The sequence below is a fragment of the Genypterus blacodes genome, unplaced genomic scaffold (assembly GCF_046128005.1).
Source record: "Genypterus blacodes isolate CSIRO-AG114 ecotype Tasmania unplaced genomic scaffold, CSIRO-AGI_Gbla_v1 ptg000090l_1, whole genome shotgun sequence".
In the NCBI taxonomy this organism is placed as follows: Eukaryota; Metazoa; Chordata; class Actinopteri; order Ophidiiformes; family Ophidiidae; genus Genypterus; species Genypterus blacodes.
The window spans coordinates 1,955,575-1,974,209 of record NW_027466895.1 but is presented as its reverse complement, the minus strand read 5'-3'; the positions used below and the strand labels follow the sequence as shown (position 1 = coordinate 1,974,209).

At 46.2% G+C, this 18,635-nt stretch overlaps 1 protein-coding gene across 8 annotated transcripts in view; it reads left to right on the top strand.

Moving 5' to 3' along the window:
* plxna4 (plexin A4) overlaps positions 1 to 18,635 on the top strand; it is a 164,148-nt gene that overhangs the window by 104,592 nt on the left and 40,921 nt on the right. For all 8 annotated transcript variants that reach the window (XM_076158860.1, XM_076158855.1, XM_076158856.1 and 5 more), the window contains exons 6-9: positions 11,284 to 11,407; positions 14,142 to 14,295; positions 15,999 to 16,098; positions 16,280 to 16,394. In XM_076158860.1, the coding sequence (XP_076014975.1) occupies positions 11,284 to 11,407; positions 14,142 to 14,295; positions 15,999 to 16,098; positions 16,280 to 16,394 (493 nt within the window). The remainder of the gene's footprint in view (positions 1 to 11,283; positions 11,408 to 14,141; positions 14,296 to 15,998; positions 16,099 to 16,279; positions 16,395 to 18,635) is intronic.

Here is an 18,635-nt window from a genome sequence, read left to right as displayed (position 1 = left end):
GAACCAGCTTGCTGATACCCAGAGAGAGAGAGAAACAGCGGAGGAGTAAGATAGACAGATGGAGTAAAAAGAAGAGAAGAGATGAATTGAGCGACGACAAAACGCGCCGCCGGGGTTCAGACCAGTAAATTCTATGTAGGGAAGGAGAGAGAGCGAGACAGAGACACAGACAGAGAGAGAGCGAGAGAGAGAGAGAGAGAGAGAGAGAACGGAAATGATTGATGCAAAGTGCTAAGAGACAAACAGCTGTGAAGGAGGAGCGAAATGAGACCAGAGCGACGAGAGACGACAAAAGTGAGAAAAGGAGAAAAGACAAAGAATTGTGAAGTGTGTGTGCGGCGGGTTGGGAGGGGGGGTGGGGGGGTGTCTTTAGAAGGTAAGGAGGTCCCCAGGGGGGTGCAGAGACAACAAGTGCAACTTATATGTCGGCTGAAAATTCCATTGGAGATTTAAATGAAATTCTATGTTCGCTCCTCGACGTAAACGCTCTGAGCAAGTGTGTGCACAAGTCTACAGATTGTCCTGTCACACCTGATAGAATCGGCTCCCCCACCGCCACCCACCAAACCTGTCTACACTCACGAAAGAAAGAGCAAGAAAGAGAGAATGACCAAACTGCCCGTTATTTGCTCTCAGTTGTCTTGGTGCTTAACCACCGCAAGGGCAGGAAAGGGGTATTACAGCTGTGTGTGTGTCTGTGTGTGTGTGTGTGTGTGTGTTTGTGTTTGTGTGTGAGTGTACATGCACTTCACTTTGACAGTTTTCTTCTCTACTTCATGCTTCAAATACACACACACCCATAAAATGCCCCCTGCACAACCCAGTCCCATTGATCGACCGCAAGCTTACCTTTCCCAGCCCCCACCCCTCTTGGCCCCACCGCTCCCCCCACCCCCCTCCAGACCGCCTGCCTTTGAATTCTTAAAAGGTTCACGGTGTAACTGAAACCCCCCAGAGTGCCACAAACACCACATTGCAGACAGGACTTCTTGCCCTCGTCCTTTTTCCTGCTCTTTCTCTTTTTTCCTCCACTGTTCTGTATTTGGGCTTATTCCATTTTTTGAGTGAAAACCCATAAAAATGGAGCGCATTAAAATACCTCGCTAAGTGCTGCAGTGGAGGTACAGGTCGCACGCTGCATAAACCAGTCAGTTTATCTCGCGCAGGTCAGATTTAAAATAATCAGCTGTCCGGGGGCAATAGATGCAGGGCTGTGTGTGTGTGTGTGTGTGTGTGTGTGTGTGTGTGTGTGTGTGTGTGTGTGTGTGTGTGTGTGTGTGTGTGTGTGTGTGTGTGTGCGCGTGTGCGTGTGCGTGTGCGTGTGTGTGCCATTTTCGAAAGGATTATAATGCATGACAAGTTTGGTACTATTCACCAGCGCCAACTATGATATTAACATATACACATAAGGGGTCAAAGGGACAAAGCTGTGGAACCTTTAACCAGAGCTGAAGATGCAAAGAAATGACCTGCTGGCAGGAGGAGCTGTGGAGAGGAAGAGGGGAAGAATGACAAGCTCCTCTTCAAAATGTCCTCCCAGATAGTTTGTTGTTCTCAATCAACCTTGAAATCACCACAGTAGTCTGAACATCTCTCTTTCTCTCTCTCTCTCTCTCTCTCTCTCTCTCTCTCTCTCTCTCTCTCTCTCTCTCTCTCTCTCTCATTCTCTCTCTCTCGCCCATTCTCTATCAGCATGGCCTTTCTTTACTCTATAGATGGCAAGAGGAGCAGTTAGAGAGAACACAGGGGAAGAGGGGAAAGACAATCAATAGTACAGAGGAGGAAATCAACAGAAGAAGATGGCGTGTGTGTGTGTGTGTGTGTGTGTGTGTGTGTGTGTGTGTGTGTGTGTGTGAGATGTGGGCAATTGCAGTCACCATCCTTGACAAACATTGACCATTTATTTGGAAATGCAATTGCTTTCAGAACCAATCGCGTCTCTTTAATCGCTCACATTTGACTTTGTGTGTGTGTGTGTGGTTGTGTGCCCGCTGTCCATTTAGAGAAAGCACTACCATAGATTTCGCCCATCCACAGAGCCGTCTCTGTCTCGGTAATCCCAAAGCCTCACCACGTCAACCAAACTGTCTCAGCCTATCAAACCCAATGCGCCTCTCTTTCTCTCTCTCCCTCTCCTCTCTGCTGAGACGCACAGCTTATGCTAATGCCTTTCGGGTGCGGTGGGCGAAAGGTACATTTTTGCTCATATCTTCCTCCCTTCTTTTTTTATCTTTTCCCCCCTCTTCCACTCTTTACGGCTGACATTGAATGACACACTCTGTCAGTCAGAGGAGAGTCATGCGGAGGGCTCGTCTAAGATAGAAATTTCCAAAAAGGAATACGCCAGGGAACGCAGGCACAGTGTAGAGATACGCACACTGAACACACACAGGGCAGGCATATGTATTATTCATGACTCTTTACAGTTTTATAGATAAGAAGAATGGAGCTGACGTCTCTGGATGTGTCATCATAACACTGACATGTCGTCATGACACCTTGTGTTTTCAGTAGTTCAGTGTTTGTTTACGTTTTACAGCGTAGGCTCGCATGACGCAGCACATTCCAAGTTACCGCTCCCCCCCACTGCCAAAAAAAAATCCCGCAGCACTAAGGACGCCGTCGCCTCCTACGGCTTCTTGTCCGTCAGCTGTCGGTTTTGCGAGCCGTTAACTAGGCTGTCAACGTCGCTGCCATGCGTGACAGCCAGACAGATTGTAAACCATATTCGCAGAAGTAGCATTGTCAAAATGAATGTCATCCTATTTGGCGTGGATGTTGAGTGTGTCTCACGTTGCTCTATGATATCGGTGTCAGTCTGTGACAAGCGGTGCTAATGTTCCTGTATATTCACATTCATAATTGGTTTGTACATAGAAATCTCTGCATTTGGTTGCATTGTGGGTGATATACCTGGATTGTTGAAATTCCTGGGATTCACCTCTGACATATTCACTCAGTAACCTCTTTATTAGATACACCTGTGCACCCAATATAACACTGAAAATGTCCAGAAAGTATTAAATGTCAACATTACTGCTTGCACTAACTGATTCAGATTGTTTTGGGTGTATCTAATAAAGTGGCCACTGGGTCTATGTTGCATCTATTTGGGAGCATTTGCATATGTGTTGTGTTTGCATGGATTCAGTATCCATTGTACGTTTTAGTGCATTTCCCCCTGTGTGTGCGTGCACGTAAGATCCCAATATGTGCTTGCTCTGATTCGTTCTCCTGCTCTCTGCACAAACGCTCATAAACATAGATTTTACCGTCCCTGAAGAGGACAAGGGTCGTCGGTGCCAGCGGGCACAGGCAAATGCCTTTTCTCAGATCGTTATAGACAGTCTATATAATCCATAGTATAGCTCTAGAAGGTAAAGTGTGACCTGCAGGGGAATGTTTTGGGTCAGTTGGCTACGGCAACCAGCCGCTGGTTTGAAACTGGATTACAGTCATATTTTACATAGTTTCCTTTTGCGATATTAAATTAGGCAGAAAAGATCAGTCTAAATGCTTTAACGGCGCCCCCCGTGAGGGAGTCGCGCCTGGAGAAAACTACTTGTCATACACTTACAAACTTATTAGCGCGATACAACAAAAAGTTCAAGAAGTCACGAGTAAACACACAAAGTGGCTGATGTAACTTGCGAGTCGTGTTGCCGAGCCCCTTGTCTTCCAAATCCTTCAAGTTCCCAAGGCATCTCCGGCACTGTCAAACGAATAACCTTTTCTGAGGGAAAAGCTAATTGGCATACATTTCTCTCTCCGTCTCTCTAGCTTTCTCCGGCTCATATTAATTCTGCACCACTGGTACCAGTCACTCTGCTCACAGTCATCCGTTACCTCAGCGCGCTCATTACTGTGGTATGCCACACTAATGCTAATTAAACTGCAGGGCCACAATTAGTATGCTTCCAAGGAGCCATTGTACTTGGCTTAGACGGCCACTAGCTTCCCCCCTGGATGTGGCGCAGTTTGCCCAGGAGTGATTTCAAATCTACTGTTGGCAGGGAAAGGCTTTGTTTACGCCATCACAAAATGTTAAAGAGTGAGACATAAAATTGGGCTTGTCACCTGAAAACACTCTGTGTGCTCATTTTAGATGCAACTCTGCCTACAAATGTGAATACTACAAATAATAATGATAGTGTGGGGTGATCTACAGCCTGCTGTATCAGGGTAGCAGCATTTTTGCCAGTGCAGCGACCGTGGCCGTGGCAGACCTTGACTTTGGAGTTGTGCAAGGTTTGTTTGTGGACAAAGATGAGATATGATGTTAGAGATGAGAAGCACTTGCTGATTTTATAGTTGTACTGCCCTGATTTAAGACTTATGCAGGATGTGTGTGGGCATAAGACTGAGGTCAGACTTCACTGGATCCTTTCCATCACAGCACAGAAGTTAGTTAATGCCACAACAATGTGCTGTCACCAAGGAAAAGTTTCTTTGAAGCCCAGATCTCTGCATCTTCTCTTGAAGTATTTGCCCAGAGGAGGATGGCCACCCTCTGGGTGTGGGTGACTACTTTCCCCTCTCCCACCCATGAGCCCCTCTTGGGTGGTAAAGGAGGTTGAGGGAAGGGAACAAGGCCAGGAAGTGACAGGGGCGTCAGGATGGAACGGAGTCACACACAAACACACACACACACACACACACACACACACACACACACACACCAGTACCTGGACTTAGCACACACATGCACCCAAGCTTCCCAGGCAGGACCGTTGCTCACTGTCACCTTTTGTCACCTCTCCACTCACTGGGAAACAGAGACAGTGGAAAAATGGACATGCATCCACAAACACGCACAGTCACACAGGCGGTGTGCATCTTGGCGTCTTGCTTTTTGTCTGGCAGAGCATGAACCAAGCTGAAGGGCTGACATTATAGAGAGAGAGATGGAGAGAAGGCATGGAGGAGAGACGTGTTGACGCTCAAAGGAAGTGAAGATGTATGGTGATGTATTCCACGTGCAGAGGGAGGGCGGGGTATAAGAGAGTCAAGAGGCAGCATAAATTCAGAGAGAGACTAGAGATGAGAAATCTTCCAGTTGGGAGCATAAATCCAACTCCAGCAGCAGATACTGTGTGAGGTTAGACACAATATACACACCTGCGCTCATATATATACACACACACACCATCTTGACTAATGGCCCCGTAGGTCGAGCACTTCCTGGAAAATTCACTCACCCAGGTCACCTCACATCTCCCATCGCGTAGATGTTGCTATGGCGACAGAGAAAGAAATAGTAAGCAATTAATAACCATGTTATTTAATCCCCCGGTAAGCCCCACCATGCTTCAGTATTAATGTCAGATAGCAGCGTCACACATAAAGTCGTCGGTCCCACCAGTATTTGCTCCTCTATTGTTATACAAAGCTGGGCTCTTTATCATTATAATGTATGGAATGCAAACCACTTCAACGTGGAGATAAACTGGCAGCAGAAATATGGTATTAAGGATATATTTGCTACAGCTGTTCAGAAGTGGCCTGTGTTGATATATGAAGAGACGTGTCCTCTCAGTTTGAATGGACCTCATGCTAATGTGCGCCTCACTCAGTCATCTACAAATACAAATATCCATATCAGACATTATATTGAAACACACTCCAGAGAGTCCATCAACAAAAGGTTGCATTAGGTGTCCCAGCTCTCCTCCAGCAGCTGTAGAAATGATGATCGCCGCTGCAATATGTCCTTGGACGCTGAGTTCATAAGCGGCCTGTGGCTGTGAGTAAAAGAACCTGAACGCCACAGGCTGGATATTGACTGGCTGGATCAATAGTATCATATGCTTCCGTCTCCAGCTGCACACATGCAGGATCATAACACAATATATGGAAGATAAAAGCCAAGTGCACCGCTGAGACTCTATTTAAAAACAGTCCTCCAGCGTCCCGTACTGTCATCCTCAGGGACAGTGGTGAAAACATCATTAAACAGGGACCTCACCCCAGAAACACCTTGGGAAATAGATGCGGTGCAGTGATAAGGTATCGTGTTCCCCTGTCAATAGTTGTGCTATTATTTTATGAATGTGAGGCCTGATGCAGTAATAAATAGGGCAACAGTCCTACCAGACGTTATTGTGTCCTTTGTGGGTCTTATCCCAGATGCCATATCACTTGGTTGAAATCTGGCATGCTCAGTGTGTGTGTGTGTGTGTGTGTGTGTGTGTGTGTGTGTGTGTGTGTGTGTGTGTGTGTGTGTGTGTTTGTGTGTGTGTCTGTCTGTCTGTCTGTGTGTCTGTGTGTCTGTGTGTGTGTGTCCATGAGCTGGTAAAAATGTAAGCCTCAACGGACCCTTAATGTTGTCTCCGCCCCTCTACAAACACATGGAGATTGAAAGTATTTTATAACATCTAAAACATGATTAAGGAAGGGTTGTTTAACTCTAACATGAATAAATAACAGCAGGGGCCATTATTCACCCTGTGCACTTCTGTATAAATGATCCTCGTCCTCTATTAATCTTCCTCCCCCTCACACACATTTCTGCCACAAACAACAGAAGCACAACTCTTAGGCAGGTGGATGAAGCACTTTAATACAGAGCAGCCCCCCCCAGCCTAATGGCATCTTCAGGGGCAGCAGTGACATCACTTATACCAGATAAAGCGACTAATAAGCCAGCCGTGTGTGTGTGTGTGTGTGTGTGTGTGTGTGTGTGTGTGTGTGTGTGTGTGTGTGTGTGTGTGTGTGTGTGTGTGTGTGTGTGTGTGTGTGTGTGAGTGATGAAGGAAATTTAACAAGCTGTTAAAATTGTGGGGTACCAAACTTCATGGCCTGGAGGAACAGGTGCTACGTGATTGCCCCCAGGCTCAGATTGATGCTGCTTCAACACCATCTATTCTACTCTAGGTGTGTGTGTGTGTGTGTGTGTGTAGTTGGAGGTGGTGTAGGTTTAAGGGCCATTTGAATGTAAAGCTCTACTTGTTTGTTCTGGGTTATTTTTTTCATTTCATGCGACTCCCTGCAGCCTCCACTGTTAGTCTGTAATTTTCCGCTCAGTCGGTGTTGTTACATTAGTGGTATGTAAGGACGAGGATGCTGAGGGGTCCAGGCCCGGGGGCAGCCACTCGGCAATCTCTATGTCTTTACAAATGGCCTTATGTGTGTGTGTGTGTGTGTGTGTGTCCACGTGTGTCCACAGATGGGGGGAACGGGGTCATGGCCAGTGGGCCAGGTAATGACTCTCCCACCAGCCGCTCTATGCGGATTTCTGCTCTGTGGACCATGACACTAAATGATGGCACAGGGAGGCACATTGACTTTGTGTGTGTGTGTGTGTGTGTGTGTGTGTGTGTGTGTGTGTGTGTGTGTGTGTGATTGCAAGACCTATGTGTTTGGGTGTGTTCATGTTGATGATGTTAATGTAGTCATATGTCCAGATGTGTCATTTTAGTGGATCTCTCTGACAGATCTCCCACTCTGCAGCACCTAATGCGCTCTCAGGCTATTAGTATGTATAGGATTCCATACAGTGTGTGATGATCCATGGGTAGTATGGTAATTGGGTTTTAGATGAAGCGCAGAGAGCCTGTTGGTTGTACATTGATTTATCACACTTAGCGTGTAATTGAAGAAACCAAGTAGTGTACAACAAATACTTTTAGAAGTTTTGTATGTTTATTGTAGGTTGCTTCTTTTGTATGGGTGTATATATGTACAGGAATATGTGTGTAGTGTGTGTTGACCAGTCCATGTGTGTGTGTGGCTAGGTGTGATGCGGTGAGGTGTGTTTCCTGCAGTGACACGGGCTGAGGACCTGGGCTCTGTGAGACTTTAATAGCTCTCATTTCCCAGCCTGCTTGACCTTCTCCAGGCTTCACATTAGATATGCATTACACCTAAAGTCTGGCACGGCCTGATACATGTGCACCATGTGTTTAGTAAATCCCCTCACTCTGCTCCCCTGAGCTTCACTGCCCCCATCCCTCCACACCTCCACCACAACGGATTTATTATACTTTGTTTGCCTTCAAATATCACAGAACATTATTGATATTGTCCTTTGCTCCATTGTCTGCGTTCTTTAGTTTTTTTGTTGTAACTTACAGGAAGTGTATGGTGTGTTTACCTGCTGTGTACGTGTATGACGTGAGCATTTAGTGAATTGGAGTTAAATCATTCACGCCATCATTTGCTATTTCTGAACACTGATAAACATTCTAGTCAATTAAATAATCAGCGGAAGGAAGGATAGGAAATATTCTATTATGAAATATATCATCGGCGGGCCCATCTACTCGTGAATTGCCATGATAGCCTCATCAGCAACAATTGCCGAGGCAGAGATCCCCCCTCAGTCTGCCTCTAATTGTGTCACCTTATCAAAGGCTGGGAGAAACAAGAGTGCAGATTAGTTTACATTCAGGGGCCAATCTAATCCTTTCAGCTCGCTCTTGCCTCTCGTGTCACCGCACAGTCAGTGTCGGCGTGTGCGTTTCCCCCCCCCCCCCCCCCCCAAGCACACACACACGCACACGCACACGCACACGCACACACACACACACACGCGCACACACACACACACACACACACACACACACTTGAGTGTCACGCAAATGTTGTGAGAAATCTCAATTGATTTGATTTCTGCAGATCTCTAAATGCTCCATTCTTTGATGTTTACAAAAATGGCAGTAGGATTGTTTCCTACTACAAATAAAGCTGTCTGGATAGTAATTGAACAGAATTATCCACTGTTTTGGTCTGGTTGTGCTCATCTCTCTTACCTCGAGTTATCGTCAACATAATTTCAGAGGCTACAAAACAGCAAATACTTGAATTCACTTTTTGCAATTGTGTGCTGGAATCTAAACTATTCAATATTAGGATGTTCAGGAATTTGTACAAATATAGTACAGACAGATTAGACACTGTTGTTATACATATAGGCCTTGCAGAGTCAGTTATGTCTGTCTATATATCTGCAGTATGTATTCACCAAAATCAAAAACAGACGTCGCTGTCTTTCATTTCCTCGACTTCAAGCTCTCTGTCCACCTCTAGCATCTCTTGGCGGAATTTACAGCATTCGGTAGCACGCCGCAGAGGATGTCATAAACCCGACCACGCAAGGGCGCAGCGGGGCATGGCGCACATTTACAAACCCTCAAAGTGTCCCTCTTAAATCAAAGCACTCCCGCGGCCTCCCTCTCCACTCAGACTGCTCAGAATGAGTCTCGGGTCAGGATTCAGCCACCGATTGTTCTTCTTCTCTCTGTGATCCGGATTGCAGAGGATTTTAGATAGAGAGTAAACATATATACGTATATAAATGTATATACCATAATGAAGACGGCTCAGGGGCTTTACAGCTCTGCAGAATGTGGTTACGATCACCTGACTCGCATTTCTGGTGTCGATGCCGTTTCACGAGGAAGCTAATCTGAGGGCCAACGATTGTTTTCGTTCTTTATTAGGTGCTTGATATTCGTTTATTGTTATGCGTTTCCATTTTCTGGTCGCGTCCCAAGCGTATTGTATATGTGCGCCTTGTTATGCCGGCCACAAACGCCTCCGCCGCATCTTTCAGGGATCAATAAAATAAGATGTAACGTCGTCCTTAAGATGCAGAAATGTTTACATTGCGTTTATGATTTACTTCTTTATGATTCAGTCTGTCATACTGCTGATTCCTGGACACACACACACACACATACAGAGAATGTGTTTATATGCGTTAAGAATGCTTGACAAGGAGTTGGAATTGTTTTCATACTTAGTAATTAGCCTATGTGGACCTGCATTTGTTTACATTTTCTGTATTAGTGGTTTTATGATTACAGTCACACTATCAAGGAATACACAAAACAAACACCCACACATGCACAATACACACAGGTAAGCATCTGGAGCAGTATTACTCTGGAGCCAAAGATTTAGAAAACAATGCTGTAGCTTTGCGTCAAAACAAATTGCATGAGGGTTGTATGTTAATGTCCATTTCTGTCTGCACATGCGGATTTCTGTGTGTATCTGTGTGTGTGTGTGAATGTGCGTCGTGCCTGAGGGAGCATTATATGATGTGGTCTTATTAAATCAGTGCCGAAGCCGGAGGAACAGACAGGAGTGATAGAGAAGCACAAAGAAACCCGAAGCGATTAAAGCTCCACTCAAACCGGCTTAGCAGTGAAAGCTTGAGAGAAACGCCAACAATTGTTGCTCCCCTTTAAGTCTCAGGGCTCCTTTCTTCTCCTCCTCCTCTCTCTCTCTCAAACAGATTATTTCCATTGTTTGTCTTTACATTCTGGCTTCTCTCAGGCACGTTAGGCTGCTTAACTTTACAATACTCATGTCTGGTCAGAACCCTCTCCCCTCCGTCTCCTCAGCCGAGGATAAAAAGATTTCCTTTCCGCATGCGTCGTCACTGTATCTCACCCGTCAACCAACATCCTCATTCATTTATTCCACTCTTTCTCTCTATTCTCTCGCTTCTCCAAAAGGAGTTTTAGGGGCACTGTGTGGATTTGCCAGGTTGTTAATTACACTGCAGGTTTTTGTCTAAATCAATAGGGGATTAAACTTGGAGACGTTTATAAGGGGATTAGACGAGAGCGTGTGTGCGTGCGTGCGTGCGTGCGTGCGTGCGTGTGCGAAGGTTAAGGTTGGACGTGCCCCGGTTGGATTTTAATTCCCGTTTCTCACCATAAATTTATTTAACAACACAATGTCTTTGTCTTCATTTTCGCGTCCCCCTTCAAAGAGGAAACCGTGAGCCAGCGAATTCCCCCTCGCAGCTCAAAAGGTTTAGTCCTCCAGCTCTCCAAACTGCTGTAATGGACCAGATTAGACCACCTGCTTTGGTATGAAGACGGAATCCAAGACCAACCCCCCACCCCTTCCACGTCTCCACCTGCGCTTGGCATGGCCGGTGAATGCCAGTCATTAAGGGGGCTTTAGAAAGACGAGGCCTACCTCCGTCCCAGCGGAACGGCTCTACTTCCACATATAGAGCAGCCATTGTTTTTGAAATGCTGCTGCTCCCAACCAACCCCCCCTGGAGAATCAGTTTCCCCCCCATTTACCGGCCACTGTAGCTTCAGCGCCCACCTGAGGAGAAATATGATAAACGTGTTCTGCCCCCATCTGCCAGGGCGGAGGACAGGACATTCTTTTTTTCCCAAGGTGCCAACAGGTGGAAAAGCGGGTAAAGCCCAGCTCGGGTTACCAGGCGGAGAGAAGGAAGTAGGGTGTGTGTGTGTGTGTGTGTGTGTCACCGGGGAATAACACCGCCCGTTCTGTTCTGTTGTCTTCCCCTACCAGGTGCACCAGAAAGGAGAAATGTGAGCGCTCGTCAGAACCCCGGCGCTTTGCATCGGACATCAGGCAGTGTGTGCGTCTCAGCGTGCACCCAAACAACATCTCTGTGTCCCAGTTTAGCGTCATGGTAAGTGGGACAGAAACACACACCACCACCACCCCTCCCCCCTCCCCCCCGCATTATAAACAGAAAACAAAACAAAATTGTAAAAAATCCATGATGAAGCTTGAATTACACATCATTTGATATGTGTGTAAAGATATTTGCTCCTGTTCAGATCTGTACCAAAATCAATCCCTCTGGACTACTGGAAAGCATTTTAAATAATTTTCTTCCCACAGGGTGGTCCTGTATGGCTGTAGCAGAACCAAACCGCTACAGAAAAGCTCAAATGTGTATTTTAATTCATATTGGTACAGAATCACATCACAACATCCCAAGCCTACATTTCCCATGCTTTATTGCAGTGTCATTGATGATGTCATGTCTTCTGAGTCATCGCTTCTGACGCTTCTGGTGCAAAAGCTATGATCCAGTAAAATGGATGTGGTAGATATGTGCTGTAATCCTGCTTTACACTTTCATAACTCCAAGCAGAGAAACGTTAAATCAGCAAATGTCAATAATTAACAGCTAGTGCGTTTCGCTGAGTCGTGCTTTCTGTCCTTGTTGGCAGAGCGTTGCAGCTTTTCTTATTCCTTCACATTTCTGTTTCAAATTCACAGCACGGAGTTGTTCATTTATTTATTTATTTATTTATTTATTTATTTACTGCGTGGCTGTATTGATCAGTTTACGCAGAGCTGCAATGTGCTGCAACAAAGACAGACAGTAAACACTTTCAGGCTTTGGACGAAAATGCAGAAACATCCGCTGTTGTGAGCTTGGATTTCCGCCGAGTACACAGATTTAGTGTGTGTGTGTACTTGTATTTTTAGGGAGATGTGATGTAATGCAGGTAGAGAGTCGTTTGTTCCCATCATTCGCCCTCACATTTTTGCTTTATCGGCACATTTCCCCCCCACGAATGAACTCTAAAAATAAGCATCGGAAGTGAGACAGGAACAGCCGTGTGTGTGTGTGTGTGTGTGTGTGTGCGTACAAAAGTGTGTGTGCATGTACTGTTCATAGCTGTATATTCCCTTCTTAATGCAGCTGTATCTTATAATGTGTGAAAATAATGATCACAGCTGCAAAAATAACAGAATGTTGCATGGTTGCCAATGACATTTAAGCGTCAAATTCCAATTCCAATATATTTCCTATTTTAATTGTTACTTATGTGTGATTTGAATCTCAAACGCCAAAACTGCATAAAAGGTCCAATATGATTTGCTAAGGTCAAGCCTGAGTGAGTCTGTAGGTCACACACATGAGGAGGTGTTGATCTTCCTGCATCTCTCTAATGATATTCATGGAGTGTGTGTGCAAGCGTGTGTGTGTGTGTGTGTGTGTTTTACCGCCTGAGCCTTTGGAGATCATTTAACCTTTTCCCAGTGAGCAGACATTGCCCAGAGGCTATGCCCCCCCCAGCCCTCCTCCCTACACACACAAACACCCTACACACACACACACACACACACTCACACACACACTGCAGGGCAGACAGAGCTACTCCTTGACCTTTGTGTTATTAAATATTTGTTTGAAGAGCAGCAGAAGCCATCTTGCGAGAAAAAGAGAAGTGCAGAGGAAAACACACTTTCATTTCTTATAAAGTTTGTTTCAGTGTTGTTTTTCTTCTACAATTTATTTAAAGTGTGTGGGAGTAAATTCATTGTGCGTGACCAAAGCCTGTCATCACAAAGCCTGTGCATCAGATTTGGTGTGTATATGTGTGTGTGATTGCAGGTGCATGTGGCTGTTTTCCTTAACATGAATTTTCATATTCAATCAGCAACGGTTGTGGCTGTGACTCCTCCAGATGTAATTGAGAAACATCTAAACGTGCTCGACTTGCTCCTTAAAAGGAAAACTAAATTAAATTGAGAAGTGGATGCAGACGAGAGAGACGCAATGGTCATGCACTGTCCGTCTTATTGGGGAGGCGGCATAATCCGCCCGCTGTCTTTTCATTAAACAGCAATATAAAAACAGCGCAGGTCAGCCCTCCACGTCTGCTGAGGCGGCTCTTGGAGTCACTTCACAAGTGCGTCGTGGACGGGCAGGCGTGGCGAATCGATGATGCCGCTGCCGAGCCGCTCAGCAGACACACACACATAGACACACAGACACACACACTCACCCCTCCATCAATATGCATATTCTGCCCTCCCTCCACTCCACCTGTGCTCCCCACCCCTTGTTTGTCTCCTCTTCCTCCTCACTTGAAGAAGGTTTGTGGTCCTTCTTCAGTCTGAGGTCAGAGTTTGACCACTGAGAGCTCCATGAAGAGGGAACATCTGCATCCTTTATTCCCCCCCACATGTTTCTTCTTCTCCTGTTCTGTTCTCACCTGCCCTTTTCACCTCGCCTCTCTTGCTCACTCACTCTGCTGTTTTCTCCTCCTCTTCCTTTATTCTCTCGGTCTCGTTTCATCTCTCACTTTGTTCCAGTCATCTATATTCAATTGCCGCGCTCCATCTCCTCACCTGTCTCTCTCCTCCACTTCCTTTTATCGTGGCACCGGTAACAAGCCACTCGGTGCTACAATCCCAACCAAAGCTCCATCCATTCCTGTAGGTTCTCTAGGTTCAGTTGCTGTTCCTGGGCTTGCTGAGGGATGATCAGGCTTGTTTTAATCAATTCTGACAGAATAAATTCATCTTTTAATCAGCCTGAACTACAAAATAAGAGTCAACCATGTGTTCTGATTGAGACTCTAACTCCTCTACAATTCTGCTTTTCTTTCATCCTCCAGTTGATTCTTGAAGCCCATAACGTCCCTGAACTCTCTGCCGGCGTCAACTGCACCTTCGAGGACCTGGCCGAGATGGACGGCCTGGTGGAGGGAAACAGGATCACGTGCTCCTCACCCGCCGAGAGGGAGATGCCACGCATTGTCGTGGAAAAAGGTAAGAGCAGACTGTTAGAGCTACAATCGATCTGGATCTTTTCTCTTCCCCGGGCAGGAGTGTTGTGTTTACTGGCCGCCTTAGGGCTGAGTGTGTGTGTGCGTGCGTGTGTGTGTGTGCTTGTGTTTGTGTCACGTTGCCATTGGCAACTCAACGGGCCTCGATTATTAATTAAATGAGCGTTACTCATTCGGATGCTGTGGGACCTATTTACCATTCTTGCTATAAAGTGGCAGTAGGACGCCAGATAACCCCGCCGCATCATGGTGTCTCGTATGTCATCCTCCCCTGACCAGGCGTCTCCTTATTACATCGAATCAGCTCATTTAAGATCCCCCAGCCGCCCTTTGTATTTCCGAGACAAAATGCTCCGACATATTCATTACCCAGGAAAATAAAGAGGGAGAACGTCTCGCTGGTGTTTCCAATCTTCCTAATTCCCTGGCTCTTCACCTTTTCCCTCCGTGGTCAGCTTAACCCGCTCTAATTGAAAGCGGCTCCCATCTGGACGCGGCCTTGTCCTGAGGTGGGCGATGTCTCACTTCATCCAGCCAGGGAAATAGGTAAACAAAAAGATAAGAAAGAGGAAATGCGTACAAGAAAATGTGACCCATGGGGAATAATGAGAGTTTGCATAGGAGGAAATGCACAGTGGCGTCTGTTGAAGCTCCGATGTCAAAACTCCACAGAATGTGATATTCATGTCATGGAGCTTGAGATGAGCAATGAACGCAGTACAGAGAGAGAAGAGTGTGAAATGCAAATATTCACAAGAACAACATGTATGTATACCCAAGATGACACACACACTTACAGATGTGAAGCTGCGCCCAAGGGCACTCTCAGCAACATGCATAGTGTACGACAAAAACATCCATGCGCACACCTGTCAGCATGTGTTCCATCTCCACTTGCTGCTCTTTATCTCCACTTCTCACTGCCACTCATTAGTCTGAGTGTTGTCAAGTGAGCGATAAGAAAGGAAAGATAGTGGGGGATGGATACAGCTGGCAGGCTTCAAGGTAACATTTAGGTGGCCTAATTAGGACAGATCCGTTGTCAGCGACGCTTTACTGTGATTGATGAACGATTGTCAGAGGGACGGAGAGAGGAAGAGGAGTCGTGTCGTGGAAGGGAAAGTGAAGGAAGACAGAGAGAAAGAGAGAGAGCAGCTGATGTTTAGAGCTGCTGTTGAATTAAACATGAAGTCCTTCATTAGGGCCAGACAAAAGGACACACCAAGTACAGATGAGGTGCAAGCTCATAAGTGCATGCACACACACTCATTCACACACGTACACACACACAGGTGCGTAGTTTCTTCCTCATCTCCCCCCATCCTTTACTTGAAAAGACACTCAAAAACTTTCCTGGGGAATATTTTCCGACCCTGGGGGATCACACCGACTCTTTCCCTCTCTGGTCGGGTGTCGGGAACGAGCGTGTAACTCTACAAAAAAGAGCGTTGTAACTCTACAAAAAAAAACCTCCACTCTCTGTCACGCCGCCGACGCAAAACATGCGAAGCCCCTGTGCCTCAAAGCACCGCAGTCATCACTTCTTCTTCACAAGGGAATATGACGCGACTGGAGAATGAAAATGGATGTGTGTGTATGAATCAAAGTGGCTTATTTAAATGTAACTTTGTAGCAGAATCACTACAATACGATTAACTTACTGTGACTGTGATCTTTCCTCTCCAGGGGACCACCAGATCGTCCAGCTCTATCTCAAATCCAAGGAGACAGGCCTGGCTTTTGCAAACACCAGCTTCGTCTTCTACAACTGCAGCGTGCACAAGTCGTAAGTCTCGCGTAGAATTGGGTCACGTCAAACTGTGTGTAATGATCATTTTGTCTTTTCATGACCGCCCTCTCTCTTTCTCTCTCTCTCTCTCTCTCTCTCTCTCTCTCTCTCTCTCTCTCTCTCTCTCTCTCTCTCTCTCTCTCTCTCTCTCTCTCTCTCTCTCTCTCTGTCCACACAGGTGTCTGTCCTGTGTCAGCAGTCCCTACCAGTGCCATTGGTGCAAATACAGACACGACTGCACTCATGACCCTCGCACGTGTTCCTTCCAGGAGGGGCGAGTCAAGTGGCCCGAGGTTAGTTCTACAAGTTATTGATTTTCCCCCAGTTTGTTGTAAACTCTCTTCCATCTCTCTCAAAGTTTTTCAAAATCCAGTCAATACTTTGAAGAATCGGTGTCATTTTTCGGAAACCTTTCGAAATTTGTAGCTGCATCTCCTTTTTCTTGCTCATTCTTGGATTCTGGTTTTGCCAATTTTCCCTCTCCACCTCTTCGTTTGTCATCTGATACTATCTTCGATAAAAATAAGGGGAAAAAACTAAAGCACTGCAGTAAACTGAGGCTCCGCGTGTAAAAAGAGCTGAATGAAAAGCAGCGAGACGCCTTTGCAAACCGCCGCGTCTCCATCTGGCACAAACCTCCTCGGCTCTGTCTCGCTCTCCTCTCTACATCAAATGGCAGCGGCGGCGGCGGTGACTAACTCTGAGCCTTTTCCATCTCCACCAAACCTGCATTTCCATTTCCCGTGACCGCTTAGCCGCCGTGAATTATCGATCATATTTGCAGCCACTCACATTCCCGCCGATGCTCGCCGTCCAATCAGAATGGCCTCTCTCAGGTTGATGTAAGTATTAAGGGTTTACCAAAGGATACGTGTGTGTTTGTACAGTATAGCTGCCTGGATCCTGCTTTTTTTCTGGGGGAGGGAGGCTTTTCCGCGGAGTTGGCGTCCCTGTTAATCCTCGCCTGAGGTGTGTGCCATGATGAAGATCACTGGTGCTCATGTCTGGCTTGGCAGACGCCACACGGCGGCGAGCAGGGACGAGCTCAGCCAGATTGCCTCCTTTGATGAGGCAGTCTGCTCTCAATTGTGTTATTCCTCCCGTGCTCCCCCCCCTCCCCTCCCCCGAGCCATTCAACCCTGCGCAGACGATATTATTCTCTCTCTTTTTTCGGGGTTTTTCATTATCCCTTTGAACCGTCTGCTAAGCCAGGCCCAAGTCTTTGCAGGTTTACTTTTCCAATTAACTCCGGCACTGGTGGTCAATATTGACTGAGGATAATAATGTTTGAATCCTTTTCCTATTGTGTTTGGCAGCTAAAAGGAAACCATAAATAAAAGAGGGGTGGGGGGATCTAGTATTAGCAAATTAATGTGTTTTTTTTGCGATTTGTCTTTTTCGGGAAAAGCAGGTGTTTTGCGAGCTAAAATGACTTCTAATTTGCTTTTAATTAACCCCGCAAATCCAAGGTCGTGTATTGGCTGTCAGATTTTGACTTGCTGTGCCGAATTAATCACTTAGACACACACACGTGCAAGTAAGCTTATAAACATGCAAACACACACGTCCCCAAATTCTATATCAGGCAACAACTCAACTTTGATCTTTGAGACAGAGTGAGACCTCTTTACAGCAGATGGGAGGTTTTTTTATGCACTATTACAATTAAGGGATTCCAAGCAGTGATCTGAATAATCCCTCGACTCTATGCTGATGATAAGGCCAAGCAAAGCTTCTTGCCGCTTTGAGCTTCTCGTTAGCATGCGTGGCGGCGCGGTGTTAAGGCTCCACCCGGGCGATACTGTAATGGTACGAGCCAAGCCCCTTTCTCTGTGTGCTCCTCACTGGTCAGTGAGAACATGCATGAATCCTCACGGATCTACTCAACACCCGAAAGGGATAAGAGTGTGTCTTTATCCTTACCAGCACTTACTTGTAGTAGTAGTAGTACAGGCCGTGCTGAGGAGAATAGGATAGACAAGAGGAGGAGCAGCTGGAAAGGATGGTAGAGAGAGAGAACGAGTGTGTGTGTGTGTGTGTGTGTGTGTGTGTGTGTGTGTGTGTGTGTGTCTGTGTGTGTGTCTGTGTGTGTGTGTGTGTGTGTGTGTGCGTGCGTGGGTGTGTTTCCCCGACGCTCTCTGGGAGATGATGTATAAAAAAGAGATTAGTTGAGGGGATGTCCAGAAAGTGTGTTTGTGTGTGTGAGCAAACTTTTCTCTTCATGTTCTCACCTTACATGGTTATAATTATAATGTCTCTCCCTCCCCACCCTGTCACTCTCTCAGTCTCCACACACACACACACACACCTCTAATTATCCAGATCTAAGTGGGGGTGGGAGGTGATGTGGGGAGGCAACAATGCTAAGGCGTGAAGGAGGGATTTGAGAGTAGGAGATGAGGTCAGAGAAAACAGTGAGTCACCGATGGGCAGAGGAGGGAACGACAACAAAAGATAATTAGACAGCCAGAGAAAGAAAAAACTACTTGGTTTTCAGAGTTCTGAGCTGATTATGTTCTCATGATGAGTCACGA